The 18863-nt window shown below is 35.9% G+C and overlaps 1 protein-coding gene and 1 long non-coding RNA gene across 2 annotated transcripts; both read left to right on the top strand.

The window, feature by feature from the left end:
* Positions 1-367: 367 nt before the first annotated feature.
* Positions 368-1906, top strand: LOC113277515. The gene is made up of 2 exons (XR_003324963.1): positions 368-745; positions 1687-1906. It is a non-coding gene; the product is annotated as an uncharacterized LOC113277515 (long non-coding RNA).
* Positions 1907-7132: 5226 nt separating this feature from the next.
* Positions 7133-7744, top strand: LOC113279166. The gene has a single exon (XM_026527871.1). The coding sequence runs from the start codon at positions 7133-7135 to the stop codon at positions 7742-7744; it is 612 nt and encodes a 203-aa protein (XP_026383656.1).
* Positions 7745-18863: the final 11119 nt, after the last annotated feature.

Below are 18863 nucleotides of genomic sequence, written 5' to 3'. Positions count from 1 at the left end.
TTGCTGCAGTATCACAGACAACAGACTGTAGTTCAGCTTGACCGAAAATGAAATATTCAAACTACAATTCTCCAGCCAACTTATAAAAGACATTTATTAAAAGCCAAATCTTTTCAATAACAGGAAAGAAACTTCCAATGAACTAAATCATGTTTATAAATCTCCAACATCAGTTTCAAATAGAACATCTCATAGAAGATACATAAAATTACGACACCGAACAATGCACTCTTTAGACAAGCAAACTTTTACACTCGTCGTCCTTCGATAAATCTGCAATACGTTAATTGGGGTGAGATGACGGCTCAATAGACTTAGGTTCTCATCCTCAAAGAGATGCGGCAAAATCTCAGGAAAACATAAGGATTAAATATAAATAAGCGACGATAAAACTTCAAATCAATAAACGGTGCATTCAACAAATAAATTCACAAAACCAATGAAGTCTCCGACAAATCAATTCATTTAGATTTCGGTACATTGAGTCCACGGCACGAAAACCTTGGTTCGTACTGTTACAAGTTGATATCAGAGCGTCAGCCACAACATTTGCTTTACCTGGATGGTATTGCAAATTAAACTCGTAATCCTTGATAAACTCCATCCAACGTCTTTGCCTTAGATTTAGATCTCTTTGAGTGAAAATGTATCGCAAGCTTTTGTGGTCAGAAAAGATCTCGAATTTCTCACCGTAAAGATAATGTTTCTTTGGGGAGGAAAACGATTTGGTTCAAGCTAATTACAGGTAGGTTTACTACTCATCATCTTGGAGAAATTTTCCTTCTCATTTGGGTACAATCATTTCTAATTGCAAGTTTGATTTTTATGATTGTGAAGTGGAATGTTTTCTTGCTCGAAATTGTTTGTCGAACTTGAATTTGTGTTTGTTGTCATCAACTATTGAATGAGTATGTTGCTGCTGGTGGAAAGGACATGATTCCAAGTTCTTCTTCTCACTGTTTTATGTGAACTTAAGATGTTTGTAAAAATTCCTATCTGAACATTGAATCTTGTTTACACCAATGGGAGCCTGATTTTGAACTCATTTTCCATATAAGCTTTTTAGTCATCAGGTTACATGGAGTAAGTTTACTTCTTGCATGGTTAAAGATTATTGACTTTGATTATGAAATTTACTGAATTTGGTAACTTTACTGGATTTGGGTGCTTGTAAACTCCATATGCATTTTTCTGAGTATTGCTTGGGTTGTTGTTTTGATAAGAGAGGCAATTATGCTTGTTTAAAAATGAATCTCATGTTGTTGATAGTAAAGCAAGTTTTATGAAGAAAACTTATTGAGTTCATGTTTTCCGTTAGTTGGAACATAGTTCCATCTTACGCCGGGTAATGATCCCCAATATAGAGAAATAGGTAATGATCCCCATGGGAACGTAGTTTCCCGACCATCGATGGCGGCTGTCCATGCCGAGAAACGATAGGTGGGTGTACGAACCAAGGTTTTCGTGCCATGGACTCAATGTACCAAAATCTAAATGAATTGATTTGTCGGAGACTTCATTGGTTTTGTGAATTTATTTGTTGAATGCACCGTTTATTGATTTGAAGTTTTATCGTCGCTTATTTATATTTAATCCTTATGTTTTTCTGAGGTTTTGCCGCATCTCTTTGAGGATGAGAACGTAAGCCTATTGAGCCGTCATTTCATCCCAATTGACGTTTTGCAGATTTATCGAAGGACGATGCGTGTAAAAGTTTGCTTGTCTAAAGAGTGCATTGTCCGGTGTCGTAATTTTATGTATCTTCTATGAGATGTTCCATTTGAAACTGATGTTGGAGACTTATAAACATGATTTAGTTCCTTGGAAGTTTCTTTCCTGTTATTGAAAGGATTTGGATTTTAATAAATGTATTTTATAAGTTAGCTGGAGAATTGTAGTTTGAATATTTCATTTTTCTGTCAAGCTGAACTGCAGTCTGTTGTCTGTGATACTGCAACAAATAGGTAGGGATTTAGATACTGCAGCAAATAGGTAGGGATTTAGATAATACTTCCTTGATATAAAATGTTCATATATGTCTCCTGTTTAATGAGTTAAAAGGGCTTAGCATTCGGAATTATTGTTTAGGAGATCTGTCCCCCGAAACAAAGCACATCAGAACTGAAATCTGTAGCTTCACAGTTCTGTGACCTATTTCGCGCGCCCTTTTGATAGACCATTTCAACTCGGAATTCAGATTTTTCAAATGCTTATGAAAGGTGGTTCTTTCTAGTTTTTTAAATTGGGGTCAAGATCTTCATTCCGACTTCTGACGAATCCCGTGGAGCCTCGACAACGTAGGCTGGTAGGGTGTGTTTCTGCGGCATTTTTGCCCAAATTTCTTGCTGTATCGTTTTGAATTACTTTACTCTTCATATTTGCGAACATTAGACTTGTTAGACTGATAAAAACCTTTGAGAATATTGATTAAATTCAGGTGGGGATGGTTAGGAATAAGAATGTAAGCTTTAGGAAATGAATTAGAGTCCCGAGACCCGACCGTAGCACCTAGAATTTGGGTTAAATCCATGACCCGAATTTTGGGGTGTTACATATGATCTGTGGAAACATTCATTGATTGGTCGACTTGATTTACTGCATCTTAAATTTGTAGAAGCTTCAACTTATTTTTGAAACAATGGAAGTTGACTGGTAAATGCCAGTTAATTCCCTTGGGAAAAGGTTTTTTCACTATCAAATTAGAAAATGAAGTAGATAAGAATTACATTAAATCTGGTAAATGGGAAGTCAAGGAACAATTCTTAAGTGTTAGAAATTGGATCCCTAATTTTAACCTGAAAATCAAAGAACTTTTAACGCTATGGTGTGGGTTCATTTCCCAGGATTAAGTTTAGAATATTGGGATGAAGAAACCTTATTCAAATTAAGCAGAGCTCTTGGAAATCCGGTTAAGGTGGATGATGCTACATTAAATTATCAAAGTGGATACTATGCAACAGTTTTGGTAGAAATTGATTTAGAAAAAACAATTCCAAATAAGCTCTGGATTATTACAAAGTATGGATTCGTTTATCAAGGTGTTGTTCTTACCAACTTGCCTAAATTTTGTTGGAAGTGTAAAATTGTTGGTCACCAGCATTCAGAATGTAGAGCCAAAACTCAGACAGAGGCACATAATGAGCAAGTTCCGTCTACTGAGAAACAACAAGAAATTCTTCAAACTCCTAAAGTGGTTATGGAACCATTTGATATATGTCAAACTCCAGAAAAGGTTCAAGAAATAATTCACGTATTAAATACTGATCTTTAACCATCAAGTAATAGATCAAGTACTATTAAAGTTTCTAAAGGAAAATTCAGTTCATTGCAGGATGATACTGTTGTTACAGAAGAAGAATTAAGTCCTTATTAAATTCTTAAAGTAGTAGAAGAAAATTCAGTTGATAATAGTGTGGTTAAATACATTAATGGTATGGATGGTACTGTCTCAGCTGAAAAAGTACCAACCACTTCCTGGTCAAGAGTAGTTCAAAGACCTTCAGTTCCAAAATCTCTTACTTCAGCCAGCCATGAGGAAGCTCCAAAGGAGGTACTTACAAAACCCCAAGTTAAATACAACTTTAGCAAGAACCCAGGAAAAGGAGGCACTGCAGGCCTCCATCATAAACAATGAAATTTCTTTTCTGGAATTTAAGAGGCCTTAGAAGACCAAGGTCTCAAAATAAATTATGATCTCTTGTTAATCAATTTAATCCTTCATTTGTATGGATAGCTGAACCAAAAAATTTATGTGATGCTTCTTTCTGCAATAAGTTGAATTTACCAGGAATGCAAAGTATGGTTATTCACAATTCATTTTCAAATAAAAAAGGCAATATCTGGCTGTTTTGGAATAAAATTTTACCTGCACCTACAGTTATTTCAATGTCTATCCAAATGATTACAGTTGATATTGGAGGTTTTTTTAATTTCTGGAGTACATGCTCATGTTGGTTTAGTTCAAAGAAGATTTTTATGGTATGAAATGGAAATAATGAGTGGCTTGAGTAAACCTTGGTCAATCATTGGTGATTAATTAGTGGCTTGAGTAAACCTTGGTCAATCATTGGTGATTTCAATGCTCTTACTTTAGTAAAAGAAAAGGTTGGTGGCAAAAGTCCAAATAGAAAATCAATGACAGAGTTTAATGAATGTTTAAATCTTTGTGAATTGTTGCAAGCTCCAAAAACTGGTACTCAGTTCTCTTGGTCAAATTGCCAACATGGTAATAAAAGAATCCTATGCAATTTAGATAGAGCCATGTTTAATCAACTTTGGCTTCAAAAATTTCCAGAATAGGGTTACAAAGTGGGTTTGGGAGTTTCTTCATATCATGCTCCACTCATGGTAGGAAGTATTAATATTCCAAAACCAGCTAATGCTCCATTTAAGTTCCAGAAGATGTGGTTATCTCATAAGGATTTTTTGTTTGAAGTGGAAAAAATATAGTCAGAATACATCAGAGATGATCCTGCTTTTGTGTTTCAAAGTAAATTAAAAAAATTAAAAAAGTTTCTTCAAGACTGGAATTGGAGGGTATTTGGCAATGTTCATGAGCAACTAAAAAAGTCTGAGTTAAAACTTCAAGATGCAATGAATAAGTCAGATAATGATCCATTTGATGATGAAGCTCTAAGCAAATTGGTGGAAGCTCAAAATGACTACAACACCAGAGAAGTACAACTTAATACTTATTAAAGCAGAAATCTAGAATTAGATGGGTAAAAGAAGGGGCTGCCAGCACCACCTTCGTTCACACTAATCTCAAGATAAGGCAAGCCAGGAATTGTATCAGTGAACTAGTGGATGAAAATGGTGAAGTTACTTCTGATCAAAACAAGATAGCTGAGGTTTTAGTCAACCACTCAAAGAAAAATTTGAACACAAACAAGGTGAGAATATGGATTCCTTACTTGAAGTCATTCCAAAAGTAATATCTGATGAAAATCAAAGCATGTTAGATAAAATTCCAGATGAGCAAGAACTTAAAGACACTCTTTTCAACATGGATCCTGATAGATTACCAGGACCTGATGGATTCACTGGAAATTTTTATAGAGCTTGCTGGCAAATAATACATAAAGATATAGTAAATGCAACGCAGTTTTGTTGGGAAAGAAGATTTATTCCCAAAGGTCTTAGTTCTAATTTCTTAGTCTTAATTCCTAAAACAGAAGGTGCTAAGTCTCCTAATAAATTCAGGCCTATAGGATTGAGCAATGTAAGTTTCAAGATCTTCACCAAAATCATCACAACAAGAATGAGCAGCTTAATGTCAAAGCTAATTTCTTCTCAACAAGTTGCTTACATCAAAGGCAGATGCATTCAAGAGAAAATTCTTCTAGCTTCTGAGATGGTTAGTGAGACGAAAAAGAAAAGAAGGGGTGGAAATGTCATATTTCACAGGCATATGATTCAGTTAACTGGGATTTCCTGCTGAAGGTTCTAAGTAAGTATGGATTTTCCAATACTTGGTGTGAGTGGCTACATACTATCCTTAAGTCAGCAAATATTTCAGTCATGCTCAATGGAGGTCCTCATGGTTTCTTCTCTACTGAAAGGGGTTTAAGACAAGGAGATCCTCTGTCTCCAATTCTTTTTGTCTTGATGGAGGATGTTTTAAGCAGAAATTTAACTCAGATGGTGCAAAATGGAGATATTGAACCTATGGTTATTAGAAAGGCATTCATCCCACACATCTATTTTTTGAAAATGATGTATTTATATTCTGCAATGGAGGGGAAAAAAGTATCAATAATCTTCTGAGTTTATTGGATTCTTATCAAATAGCTTCAGGTCAACTGATCAACACAGCAAAAAGCAAACTATTTATTGAAGGCACTACTTCTTTCAGGAAAACTCAAATCCAACAAATGATGAAAATGGATATCAGTAGCTTCCCAGACAAATACCTTGGAATTATCCTTCATCCTGGCAGAGTTAAAGCTTCCACAATATGGCCAATGGTGGAGATGATGCAGAAGAAGCTTGCAGCTTGGAAAGGTAGACTGTTGTCATTTCAAGAAAGGTTAGTCCTTGTCAAATCAGTCTTATATAGTATCCCAATATACAACATGGCTATTTACAAATGACCATCTGCAATCATTAAAACTTGTGAAAGAATAATAAGGAATTTTCTTTGGGCTGGTGATAGTGAAACTAGAAAATACATTACCTTAGCATGGGAAAATATTTGTGTACCATTCAGTGAAGGTGGGTTAGGTATTCAAAGATTAGAAGTCCTTAATAAAGCTTTACTCATGAAGATGCTATGGAAGATTCTCAATTCCAATGAAGAATGGGCCTTATTCATCAAAGCAAAATTCATAGACAGAATTAATCAGTGGAGCGAAAATTGGCAGATGTCTTCTACATGGATATGATTTAAATGGGATTGGGAATCTTTAAAAGAGAATATTAGGTGGTGCATTGGGGATGGACAAAAAGTTTCCTTATGGTTTGATAATTGGAGTGGATATTCTCCTATTATAGAAGCTGTAGGTTTCACTGCATTTATTAAAGAAAATGTACATCTTAAAGTTGCAGATATTTTGACAGATAATGAGTGAAGAATTCCAACTGACATCCAACATTATTTATCATCCTTAAATCTGCCAGATGTTGGAGGTGGTAAAGATGAATTAGTCTGGATTGAGGATCTCAAAGGAAAGTTTACCACTTTCTCTACAATTGAAATGATCAGATTCAAGAAACCAAAACTGCATTGGCCTAAAAAAATTTGGAATTCCTTTCTTCATCCAAGTACTGCCAGCAATGTATGGAAAATAATTCAAGGAGTTTATGTGGATGATTTAACAATGGTTAAACATGGATATGAAACAGTTTCCAGATGTTGCATCTGTCAGGAAGAACAAGACAGTATGAATCACCTCTTGTGGACCTGTAGCTTCAGTTCTACCATTTGGAACTGGATATGTCCATTTTTAATTTTAAATGTCCAAGCTCATTTGAAGACTTATGGAAAAGTGAAAGAAATAGAAGCCCCCTGATTAAAGAAGTGTGGATCACATCAAGTTGTTCAATAGTGAAAGAATTATGGTTTCAAAAAAATAAGAAGTACTTTGATAATATTCATCCTAATGTTCAGCATTTCAAAAGCAGGATTATGAAAATGGTGTGGGAGGGAGGCTTGAGAATTACATATAACAAATGGGATCAGAATTATGATCAAGATATAACCCTCTTCTTCAAGCTTGGAACAAGAAGTATTAAATTTCAAGATATCAAAGTTTGTCACTGGCAGGCTCCCAGTTTTGGTGTAACCTTATTCTGCTGTGATGGAGCTTCTTTTGGAAATCCAGGATTAGCAGGATTTGGGGTTGTAGTCAGAGATCACTTATGTCAGGTAATCTGCACTCTAACTGGAGGTCTGGGGATTACCACTAATTACATTGCAGAAGTCTTTGTTGTAACTTGTGCTGCTGAATTAGTTGTTGAATGGAAACTTGGAAGCATAATCATTAGCTCAGATTCTCAAAAAGTCATAAATGAATTTACTTCTAGTAAAATTCCTTGGTTCATCAAGATGAGATGGAGAAGAGCAGCTAGTCAACTGATGTCTATTAGATTCTGCCACTGTTATAGAGAAACAAACTTTTCTGCAGATGTTGTTGCAAAAAATGGGGCTCAGCTTAGAGCAGGTGAAAGACAACTTTATATGGGAAGACCTCCTTTGTTAACTAGAATTGAATTGGCAGGCATAAACTACTACAGATTTAGTTGAAGTATAAAGCTATATGCAGCTTCTTTTTGGGGCCTTAGTTATTGGGCCTGTTCTTTTAGTTTCCCCTTTTGTTTTAGATTTCCTTTGTTGTTTTCTTTCTTTATAACTTTTACTTTGGATGTAATTCTTAATTCATTTTAATAAAATTCATGTGATTCAGAAAAAGAAAAAAAAAACAAACAAAGGTAGGATTTACCAATTGATTGAACTATGCACAATCTGTGATATTTCAATTATATAAAAAAATATAATACGAAAAAGAAATAACACAGACACCAGAAATTTTGTTAACGAGGGAACCGCAAATGCAGAAAACCCCCGAGACCTAGTACAAATTTGAACACCACACTGTATTAAACCGCTACAGACACTAGCCTACTACAAGTTAACTTCGGACTGGAATGTAGTTGAGCCCTAACCAAGGCTCACACTGCTTAAGGTACAGTCGCATTCCTTACGCCTCTAGAACCACGCCGGATTCTGCGCGCTTGATTCCCTTAGCTGATCTCACCCAAAGCTAAGAGTTGCTACGACCCAAAGTCGGAGACTTATAAACAAATATATCTCCCACAGATAAGTATATTCTGATAGATAAATTTGTCTCCCACAAAAGTACTTATGAAGTTTTGTTCAGTCTTTAGATAAATCAAGGTGAACAAGAACCAATTGATAATTCGGTTTTATACTCCCAAAGAGCAGCCTAAAAATATCAATCACCTTACAATAACTTAATTATATGGTGATAGAAGAAGTTATTGTGGAACCACAAAGTCTGAGACGAAGAACTTTGTGATTACTTTAGATATCTTACCTATCAGAGATAAATCTCAAGCAAATCTTAGATAATATAGTACTCAATAGGACAGAACAAGTAAGATCAGAATATGAAACTACAGAGAAAACAGTTGGATCTGGATTCAAGAATCCTAAATGAATTCTTCAAGTCGTTAACCTAATATGGTTTTGGAAAAACCTAGGTCAAAGGAGAATCGACTCTAGTACGCAACTAGGACACATGAAAATTCCGGGATTAGGTTTTCTAGTTGCTAAAGTTATCCCTTATATAGTCTTTCAAATTAGGGTTTGCTTATAATCAAAGCTAAGATGGCTTAGTAACAAAGCATTCAATATTCACCTTTAGATGAAATCCTGATTTAAGATTCAAGTTAAGTTTGCTTAAAACAAAAGCAATATCTCTCTACCGTCAGATGGTCTTAGCTTGTTATACACAAATGAAATATACCTTCATTTAGATATGGGTAACCGTACCTAAACGTGTACATTGAGTTGGCTCAATAATAGTTAACTGAAGTTAGCCATATGAACACTTTTGTCCTAACCACATTCATCTAAAACCTCTAGATCAAATATGATGATCAATCAATCATGAAAGATAATCAAATGAATCTAATTGTGTTTCACATAGAGTTGTTCAATTGTTCACTATCTCATTGAAATATATATGAACAAATTGAATCAAAACCGGATTGATTCGTAATCGTACAAAGTACTTATACAAGAATCAATTCATGAACATTAAGCCATGGTTTGCAAAGATTGCATTCCTTAAATATTTTAGTTCATGAGTATGAGAATCATACTTAAACGATTTTAGAACTTTAACCACTAAGTTTGCAAACTAGGTACGCAAACTATAGCTTCTGGACTTTGGTCTTGTCCAGCCGTTTGCAAACGGGTACGCAAATAGGTAGAACTGCTCGCATACTAGGTATGCAAACAAGGTTCCCGGACTTTACAGTTAAAACCGTTCACATCCTAGGTATGCAAACAAGGTTCCCAGACTTGAATCATACCAAAACAGTTTGCATACTAGGTACGCATACTGTGTTGTATCCAGACAAGGGTTTTTGTTCTAAACTCCCATTTCAATCATTGAAACATCCTTAGAAGACGACAATGGTTTTCTCATACAAACCATTATCTTATAAGTAATTTTCAAGTGATTGAATGATCAATACGAAACTTTCCAATTCGACATCAAATGAACATCTCACACAAATCATGTAAGATGTTTCAGGGAAATTTCCACATGATCATCTTTTGAATTAATATTTAGTTTCCAACAAATAAATTGTTTCCAATTAAACTCGTCAAGAATAATGATGAATATAGTTAAAGAAAAAAGCTTCCGACACATATTTCGAGAAACATATAATCGAGTTAAACTCAGCTCGAAATATCAAATGTGTATAATATAAAAGTCTATATAGATATAGGACTTAGTCTCATTAGGAGATATAATATAATAGACTTCTGAGTGATAGATAAGTTTTAGTCTCCACATACCTTTTGTTGATGAAATTCCTCTAAGCTCTACTTAGTAGATATTCGTCTTCAATCGATAAACGTCGTGAAGTTTAAAGCTCAACTACACATTCTATCATAATCCGAGACATAGCTATAAGTAGATTAGAGATCAAGACTATAGTTTTTATCAACTAAACTTAATAAACAAACTTTATATAGCAACGCTTGCGAGTTCGACCGAGCAATGCTCTAACATAAAGTACTTGAGATAAATACCCTTTTGTTACGTAATAAGACCACACCACTTATTAAATCTCCCCGGAAAAGACTCGATGTCTAACTGATAGTGGTTTTTCCTTCCACTAACTTAAAGAATATGTACTAGTTATTTAACTAATTCCTTATAATTTAGTGTGACTATGATGATTAGATCATCGAGTGAAGCACTGCTCAAACTTTGTTGCTGATTAATAATTTTTCGTGGGTTGCAGTAATGAGGTTCAAACTCTCGGACTTGTGAAGATTAAATTTAAAGATTTAATAAAATTATATACAAAATTATTAACAATGGGTGCGAGAGGTAACCAAGACACTAGATTCCACTATTATGCAAAATTCAATGATGAATATTTCAAAACTCTATTCAATTCTTAAGTCCTCTTTTATCTTTAATTCACTATCAATCATACAAATTCTCAAACATTATTTGTAAACCTTAAGCATAGATTATCAAGAGATTAAACCAAGCATAACATATCAAACTGAATAACAAATAATTAAGACAATCATTCAAACAATTTAGAAACTCTGCAAAAGCAGCGATTAGGTAAATTATATAATTAAATGAAATAGTTACCCTTTTATGTTGCGTGAATAGCTTCCTCCATTGCCTTGGTTACGAGGGAATTAACTCATCATAGTAAAAATGCTCTCAAAATAATTTATTATGGCTCAAAAATGGTTCACAATGATGAAACGGAGAGAAAATGGTGAAAATCAGGTGTTTGCAACGTTTATAATCGTTGCATAACCCGTTACAAAGAACGATATCTCTTAAGTGCTGTAGTCGTTGGAAAACTACGACCCACGTTTCGCTGTCGCTGTTATAGTTGAAGAACGACTGCTCTGGCAGGTCCGTTCTTCGTGTTCTTCATGTTCTTCATCATCATCATCATCAGCAGCAGAGTTCTGAAAACTCTTGATTTCTGCTTCTCTAGCTCTCCCTATCTCCCAAAACTCTCGACCCCCCTCTCTAGTAGACCCAAAGAGCCTATTTATACCCAACAACAGCTCCAAATCTCGCCAATAACTCCAATATAATTCTTCATTATGCGGGCAGTGAATAACAATATTTTCCGAATATTTTCTTACCAAACTTGGAATTTCTTGCGTAAACTTCCTCCCTCCACGCTCCAAATCGATTCTTCACGACCCAAAGTGATGCTCGAGCCATTCCACATCATCAGAACACGTCCATAACTCTCCATGACGCGTGATTATCATCCTCCAGTGCATGCTTGCCCTGTTTTGAACTCGAGAATCAAAACACGTATTCCAGCCAAATTTGATCGAAACCACCACCCAAACTTTGTTCCTTATGCCAAATCACATCTTTTTGCCAATTTTCAGCGATTGAATCGCACTCTAACCCATTCATTTTGACAATCAAAATTCTGCCAGTTGAAAACTTCATTTCCCGCCAAAAACACAAATTCAAATTGTTGAAGAAGGTGCCCCTTATCCAGAGTGTTGGGGTGAGAATATCAATTGGGGTGGAAATAGTAATTTTTCTGGGTTCCTCCGGGACATTTCTGGGACGCTTCCGGTGCATTTCTGGGGTGCCTACGGTACATTTCTCCGGGGTGTAAAACACTGCTTTTTGAGCCCATTTCGCTGCAAGGGCTTATTTCTCTAAAATTTCCTACAAGAACACAAAATAACACAATAAGTACTTAATCGAGTCTAACAATACAGAACATTGAGAACAAAATAGACACATAAATGCGTCTATCAAATACCCCCAAACTTATTATTTGCTAGTCCTCGAGCAAATTTATTCTAGAAAGGAAAATCATTTGAACCCCTAGGTTGCCCTAGTGGCGGAGTGTTGTCTCCGGAGGGTTTACCAGAGGTGTACCCACAAAACCTTTACTCCAGACCCTAGCTATCTACAACGAACCTTGGAAGGCACTAAAGAATCTCCTTGGTTGGCTTACAATCACTGACTACAGGAGGAAGTACCCTGATGCGAAATTCCAATTGTTGTACACGAGTTTACACTCAAGCATACTAAAATTCATATAAAGTGACAGAGCTCTACTCAGATAGTTGCACTATGGACATCATATTCGGAGTCAAACTAATCATATGGATAGAAAAAAAGAGATGGAAATAGAAAAATGTAGATGGTTTTGATGTTAACCAAATGATCGATGTTTCACATATCTGTCTGAAGGCCACTGCTAGAATGAACCTATCCTAATGGACTGCGATACCGGTCTGACTAATATCAACACAACTGGCATATACAAGGGAACCAGTGGTCGATAACTTAAATCTAGATCAACAAACTGGCAAATACAAGGGAACCAGCAGTTGACTACACAGAACAATAACCATTTTTTTTTTATCTTAACGGCATGAATAGATCTTTTTGATCCAAGCGCATGCTTCTTGTCAGCAGATTACATGATAGTCCCACGGGTCCTGCATTCCACGCTTGCTTAGGCGACGGAAACAGGGAGAACACACGCATATTGCTATCCAAGTGTTAATACTTATTCCGATTGGTCTAACTGGTCCGGTCTTTTTTTAGTAACTCAGTCACTCTAATTCACCCTAACAGTGGTAACAACTTGAATCGTGTGCCCCACCTAATCACTTAGAGAAACATAGTTTAAAATGAAAAAAATAAAAATAAAAAAGAAATGAAAAGGACTCAACGAGATATGGTGCAACTATCATGTTATTTCTAACACCTGAGCTCTGTGCTTTTATGAATAGACTCTTTCGATGTTTCCATCTAATCAAATTGGTTCCTCAACTCCTATAACCAAGATGTTCCCATCCACTTAGATTGGTTAGTGCAAACCTTAATAGGCATAAATTTCTAGTCTCTGGAGTTTACTAATTGCAACTAAAAAGTTTCTCCCATACCCCCAAACTTAAATCTAACATTGTCCTCAATGTTCTAAAGATGAAATTAAAAGCATGAACAAGGAGAAACGGTTACTATTTGAAGCAAAAGAGTTAAGGAAGGATATTACCGTGTCACATGAATATTGGGTCACCTCCCAAGAAGTGCTAAGTTTAAAGTCTTCATCCAGACTAAGCAAGGATTAGTCACCACGTAGAATCATATAGTAGTAGCCGGAATAACTGTGGGTCATCTGGATCAAAAAGTGTTACCCACAAGAAGAGGAAACTGCAACAGACCAAAAAGATGCCGAACATACCCTTGTTTAAGACAACTACATCTAGTTGTGGCTCAGGTTCAGGTTCTATAACGGGTCTAGATAACAGGTTTTCATCGGTTGGATTTCCTCTAAGCTAAGATCCGGTTCAGGTATTAGAGTCTGGAAAAACTCAACTAAGAACTTATAAGCACATAACAACAACCTGAATAACTGGGGATCCTCTAAGTCAGTCAGATTTGACTCACACAGCTGACCACAATGAAAGAGGTGGTCTTCCTTAAGAAAATGTGTCGACCCTAATATCCTAAAGTGATTAGGTTTACTCTCAAAACTTAATAACCGACACATCTTAAAATCAAAAGTTCCCACAATTGGTTGAAAAGATTTTGGTGGGAAAACAAAGTCAATCTTGGTATCATATCCTGGGTTAACCACATCAACCAGAGGATGGGTTTCTAACAACTGAGTTTCTTTCTGGACATCATTAGGTTCGGGAAAACGTGTATGAAGATAATCTTGTAAGATGGTTGAGACACAAATGTCAAGTCCTACAGGAGGGTACTTAAGAGTTAAAGCACACGGAGAATGATAATCACCCCCAAACTTAGAGTTTTCTAAGTCTCTAGAAAGACTAGTCACAACTTCCCTAATTTCTAGGTCATCAGATTCCTGGAAATGGTCAATAGATTCTTCTAAGTTGGGTTCATCCTCACTCATTTCTACGAGTTTATCATCTTCTAAGACTAGTGTTTCTAAATCGCTAGATTCTAAAACAGTATTCTCAGGGTAGATTCTTTCCTCTAAACCATCATCACAATCATATAAAGGATTATCAGAGAAAGTTTCATATAAAGGCTCATTAACTAAGGTGTTAATTAAAGTTACTTCCTCCGATCCATTAATAAGTTCATCAAATAATGGATTGTCCAATACTCTGTAGGCTAAAGGATCACGAACTACATCGTCTAAAACGGTGGTATCTCTAGTCAGATCCACATCTTTTTGAATATGTGAATAATCATTAAAATTATTGGGATCTGAACCAGAAGTAATATTATTATTATGAAGCTCAAATGGAGTAACTAGTTCCCTCACTATGCCTACAAATGTATGATTCTTCATCAATATTATCTTCATCATAATCATCATGAACCTCATCTAAAGTATTGTCTTTTATTCTAACCTCGTCCTCTAGATTGGGAAAATATTCACTATTGATATCAAGGGTAGAATTGGAAATACTATTTTGGAAATTTAGATTATTTCGAGCAGCATTAGCTCACTGTTCATTTTCTGCCTCTAAACGTGCTTGAATTTCACTGAGCGTAACACTTATACGTTCACAAGTCTCATTGAATATCTTAGACCGTTGTGTGCTCTCTTCTCTTGAACTAACTGCACATTCATACTCCTTTCGAACTTGTTGGTAGGTTTCTTCTAGAGATTGAACAGGTTTAGAAATGTCATAATCAGAACTAGTTTTTAAGTAATTTTCCAAAAACGCATGACTAGTACTATAATATTCCTGATTTTCTTGGTCGTAAGACCAATTCGTGTGTGGATAGTAATTGGGCTCACTATGGTATGAACCATAACCTTGAAAAGGTTGGCGTTCCCAACTACTATTCCCACCATGGTCATAAAACTGATGATGTCCATATTCAAATTCAGGTCGATACTCATTGTATTGGCTTCTATCATACCAGTTCGACATTCTTAATTTCAAGGGAATTCTACACAACCACAAACAAGGCCGACTCGACTCTACCAAAACAAACCTAAAGATTTCTAGCAAACAAAAAGCATGATGGCTTCACTTAGATTGTTTTCTAGACCAGCTTTTATTCCTTCGAAAAGGAATTCGTTACAATTTGAGCACACCCCTCTGGAATCAATCCGAGATAATGTAAGTTGAATCGAGGCGAGGGGAGCTTAGTAGAGCTTTGATACCCAAGGCCTCACCGCATTAGAAGGCGGCGCAGTCACGCATTCAACTCACAGAAACCATCATGAACTTTGAAGTGTGCTTAAAAAGCAACCAATATTTTTTCGAACGAGTTTCCTATTAAGCTCGTTACCCTATCGGTCTCGTTCTATTCCAAATTTTAAATCTTGGGTTTGCGTTAGGTTTCGTTTTCCTAAGGCAGGCAAGAAGGGAGCGGTGATGAAATCCGAACCCTTATCTTGTATTGGCCAGGCCTTGCCCTTTACTAGGAATTTAAAAACAGTCCAAATTCGTCCTCAATCAATGAATCACCTTAAGGAATACAGTAAAACCGCTGACAGGAGATTCGCGAGTGTTTCGATGGACTTACCTCCCGTACCAGACGGGGGATGAACCGTTGAAGTCGACTCGGGCCACGACTCCTATGTCATGTACGAACCCGAGGGGCCGAGACGATATAGTAATCGTCGTCCTTCCCTGCACACAATTTATATAATTTTTTTTTTTAATAATACCCTTCCGTAGGGTTAAAAAAAAAGAATAAAGTCCAATTGTCCAGAATAAAGTCCAAATAAAAAGTCCAAAAATTATGAAAAATAAAGCCTATTTACAAATCCTAAAAAAAAAATTATGTCTTTTTTTTCTTCTCTTTTAGCTTTTAGCTTTAAGCTTTTTGTTCCCAAGTCCTTAGTATTCCACTTCGAACCTGTAAATCAAAGACAAAAAAAGAAACGTAAAAAGGAACAAATAATAGTAAAAAAATAATAAAAACCTAAAAATTCTACCTAAGCACAAATCCGCGTCGGCGCCGCCAAAATGATTAATAATTTTTCGTGGGTTGTAGTAATGAGGTTCAAACTCTCGGACTTGTGAAGATTAAATTTAAAGATTTAATAAAATTATATACAAAATTATTAACAATGGGTGCGAGAGGTAACCAAGACACTAGATTCCACTATTATGCAAAATTGAATGATAAATATTTCAAAACTCTATTCAATTCTTAAGTCCTCTTTTATCTTTAATTCACTATCAATCATACAAATTCTCAAACATTATTTGTAAACCTTAAGCATAGATTATCAAGAGATTAAACCAAGCATAACCTATCAAACTGAATAACAAATAATTAAGACAATCATTCAAACAATTTAGAAACTCTGCAAAAGCAGCGATTAGGTAAATTATATAATTAAATGAAATAGTTACCCTTTTATGTTGCGTGAATAGCCTCCTCCATTTCCTTGGTTACGAGGGAATTAACTCATCATAGTAAAAATGCTCTCAAAATAATTTATTATGGCTCAAAAATGGTTCACAATGACGAAACAGAGAGAAAATGGTGAAAATCAGGTGTTTGCAACGTTGATAATCGTTGCATAACCCGTTACAAAGAATGGTATCTCTTAAGTGATGTAGTCGTTGGAAAACTACGACCCACGTTCCGCTGTCGCTGTTATAGTTGAAGAACGACTGCTCTGGCAGGTCCTTTCTTCGTGTTCTTCATGTTCTTCATCATCATCAGCAGCAGCAGCAGAGTTCTGAAAACTCTTGATTTCTGCTTCTCTAGCTCTCCCTAGCTCCCAAAACTCTCGACCCCCCTCTCTAGTAGACCCAAAGAGCCTATTTATACCCCACAACAGCTCCAAATCTCGCCAAGAACTCCAATATAATTCTTCATTATGCGGGCAGTGAATAACAATATTTTTCCGAATATTTTCTTACCAAACTTGGAATTTCTTGCGTAAACTTCCTCCCTCCACGCTCCAAATCGATTCTTCACGACCCAAAGTGATGCTCGAGCCATTCCACATCATCAGAACACGTCCATAACTCTCCATGACGCGTGATTATCATCCTCCAGTGCATGCTTGCCCTGTTTTGAACTCGAGAATCAAAACACGTATTCCAGCCAAATTTGATCGAAACCACCACCCAAACTTTGTTCCTTATGACAAATCACATCTTTCTGCCAATTTTCAGCGATTGAATCGCACTCTAACCCATTCATTTTGACAATCAAAATTCTGCCAGTTGAAAACTTCATTTCCCGCCAAAAACACAAATTCAAATTGTTGAAGAAGGTGCCCCTTATCCAGAGTGTTGGGGTGCGAATATCAATTGGGGTGGAAATAGTAATTTTTCTGGGTTCCTCCGGGACATTTCTGGGACGCTTCCGGTGCATTTCTGGGGTGCCTACGGTACATTTCTCCGGGGTGTAAAACACTGCTTTTTGAGCCCATTTCGCCGCAAGGGCTTATTTCTCTAAAATTTCCTACAAGAACACAAAATAACACAATAAGTACTTAATCGAGTCTAACAATACAGAACATTGAGAACAAAATAGACACATAAATGCGTCTATCAGTTGCTAAGAGGAAACAAAGATTAAAAGTCACAAAAGATCTATATGTACCTAGAGCTAATCACACCTTGTTAAATTCCAAAGAAACCCATGTAAGTGGATATCATATGGAAACTCACAACGATTAGAGTGTAATTGATTGCATCTTTTATTGTCTTTAATGAATATGGAAGGAATCATATTACTAGAGAAATTTATGAGTCAATTTGGTGAAATATAAACCACTAGTATTTGAATTATTGAATCCATATTGACCCCGAAAATAAAATATTGGGTATTCACTCATACATGATTTGGCATAACCATAAAGTCGTTTTGGTTGTGACATGATGATCGTTATATAAGGACTCATACGTACATCACTTTATTTGAGTGAACGAGACAACGGGAAAAATATTGACAGAATGTGAAGTGACGACATATCTCTCAATAAGTGTTATCTAAAGTACTAGATGAACAACCCCCTTCCCATTATGCTTTCAAGTAAGAAAGCATATCACTCATTTTACAAAGTCTTCAATAAAACAGGATCGAGACCATCCTAAGATGTAAATGGTAAACAACCCATATTACAAAGAAAACGAGGTGATATTTAGAAAAATATCCATACAGAATGCGAACCATTAAAGTGACTAATGGCTCTCGTGGATGTTTTGACATTTTGGCCTAGTTATAGTTCCCAAGTAATATTGCGTTTGGAAAACTACTGGCATATATTATACACTTAAAGAATCATCACCCCTTGTAAATGCTAGAGAATATACATCAAACGGACTTGATGGTTACTGCATGTTTAATAAAATCAATGTAGAGCATCCTATACCCAATGGTCTCGCAAAGGCTATCGTCAAAGGTTACAGATTGTGCCTAAGGCATGCTTATGCATACAAACCTACCTTTAACTGCTTGGGGAATATGCAATATTACACGCATCTTCACTTATTCGTTTTAGACCCACTATTGGTCAACCATTATTTGCATACCAGTTGGTAACTGGATATAAGCCTGACATTTTGTGTTTTTACGCATTTTTGGTTGTACTGTATATATTCCCTTACGACTCCACATCGTACTATTATGGGTCATCAAAATGATTAAGTGACTATGTAAAACAAGAATTTCCAA

This window comes from Papaver somniferum, chromosome 5 (genome assembly GCF_003573695.1).
Source record: "Papaver somniferum cultivar HN1 chromosome 5, ASM357369v1, whole genome shotgun sequence".
NCBI classification, from domain to species: Eukaryota; Viridiplantae; Streptophyta; class Magnoliopsida; order Ranunculales; family Papaveraceae; genus Papaver; species Papaver somniferum.
The sequence above is the reverse complement of the archived record's forward strand: the minus strand, read 5'-3'. Positions and strand labels throughout refer to the sequence as shown.

Excerpts from the sequence above, each read along its gene's own strand:
- LOC113279166 (XM_026527871.1), top strand. The coding sequence starts at position 7,133 with ATGGTGTGGGAGGGAGGCTTGAGAATTACATATAACAAATGGGATCAG.